The following is a 1657-nucleotide window of genomic DNA, read 5'->3' as shown; positions in this document are numbered from 1 at the left end:
CTTGGTATCAATTGGTCTGGCCTCTGTATCGAGAACTTGGTATCAATTGGTCTGGCCCTGCCAAGGCCAACGCAGTTAGTCATTACCATTTGTTGTTGTCACTGAGTCAGTTCCAACTCATAGCGACCCTGTATAACGTTTACAAGGAGTAGCTGGTGAGTTGGAATCACCAACCTTGTGCTTCAAATCATCATTATGGTCCAGTGCCATTACATTATTGTTTTTATTAAGTGCCGTTGATTCAGTTCTGACTCATAGCAGCCCCGTGTAGGATTACTGAGGAATAGCTGGTGAATTTGAACTGCCGAGCTCATGGTTTGAATCGACCTTGCGGTCCAGTGCATCATTCTGCAGTGCCACAGTAAGGTGAGTTAATTAAATGTTTGACCAAATATAGCAGGCTAATTTTTAAGTTGATGATTTTGTATGGCCCACAAATGATGTTATAAATTTAGGCAGAAAACAGGTTCCCCACCTGCCCTAGGGAGACCTGGGTTCCATTTCCAGTCAAGGACTCTTATGCGTAGCCAGTACCCCTCTGTCAGTGAAGGCTTACATGTTGCTATGGTGCTGAACAGGTTAAAAATCAGCCAATGAAAACTGGATGGATCACAGTGGTCTGATCTACAACCAATCACGGGACGTTAAGGCCTATATAACATTTCGTTCTGTTGGGCCTGGGTTGCCAGGAATAGGGGCTAAATTGACAGCAGCTCAAAACAACAATAACTAACAACTTTGAGCATCTTTTCACAAGTTTATGGGCCACTTGTACATTTTCTTTGAAGAAATGTTTACTCAAGTCCCTCACCCACTTTTTAATTGGGTTACTAGTCTTCACCTTAAGTTAGGTCACAATCTTTTAAAAATTGTCAATGCAACAAATACTAAGTCACTTAGAGTAGACAACATACTTGAAAATAGCAAAAGCCAGCCTAAGTTAAGGGTGATGAACACCATGAATGATCAGTGCAGATCTCTTCTAAAAGCCAACTATAACAAAAACCTAGTTCTCAGCTAATATTGTGAGCCCAGTTGCTATTCTTGGACCTTGTCAATTTCTAATAAATAGTTTCTTGTTCTTTGAAATGTGCATGAGGCATACTCACTTCCAGTTCTATCGAAAGGTCCCAAAGACATATTTGTCCATCGTGGCATCCAGTGACAATGGTGGTCCCATCATCTGTTAAAAGAACTGCTGAAATACAGTGTGTTGGTGCTTTGCGACCCCAAAGAACGATGGGTAGAACTAGGCTATTTCCTGCCATGGTGTCTTCAAATCTGAAAATATATAAGAATAATGTCAGCTCAAACGATATTTCTCTTGCAAACATGTTACACATTTTTATTATGAAGTCAACTTACACAATCTGAAAACAAGCATGCAATCCTTTTAGTCATTTAAACACTCACTATTCCCGAGCAGAAATGACTAGCTTAAGCCAGTTTCAGGTCCCCAAAACTAAGGCATTTTGTTGTTGTGAAGTGTTGCGGACCGTGTAAGACTGGTCAGAGGTTCAAGGCCCTATAGGCCCGAGTGTAACAGATGTAGCCACTTGGCAGTTAATAGCAAATTGTTTTTCATCAAATTGTTTACTCATATTTATTTAATTCCAAACATGAGCCCTGGATGTCCACAGAGAAATGCAATATTCCC

The 1657-nt window shown here is 40.7% G+C and overlaps 1 protein-coding gene across 2 annotated transcripts in view; it reads right to left on the bottom strand.

Moving 5' to 3' along the window:
• Nucleotides 1-1277, bottom strand: part of WDR7 (WD repeat domain 7) — a 425218-nt gene extending 423941 nt beyond the window's left edge. The window contains exon 1 of one of the 2 annotated variants that reach the window (XM_006837515.1): nucleotides 1110-1277. In XM_006837515.1, coding sequence (XP_006837578.1) covers nucleotides 1110-1268 — 159 coding nt within the window. In that variant the 5' untranslated portion in view covers nucleotides 1269-1277. The remainder of the gene's footprint in view (nucleotides 1-1109) is intronic. The other variant, XM_006837514.1, reaches the window with a different exon arrangement.
• Between the last annotated feature and the right edge of the window lie 380 nt (nucleotides 1278-1657).

Source organism: Chrysochloris asiatica, unplaced genomic scaffold (assembly GCF_000296735.1).
Source record: "Chrysochloris asiatica unplaced genomic scaffold, ChrAsi1.0 scaffold00021, whole genome shotgun sequence".
Classification (NCBI taxonomy): Eukaryota; Metazoa; Chordata; class Mammalia; order Afrosoricida; family Chrysochloridae; genus Chrysochloris; species Chrysochloris asiatica.
Note: the sequence above shows the minus strand (reverse complement) of the source record. Positions and strands in the feature narration are given on the sequence as shown.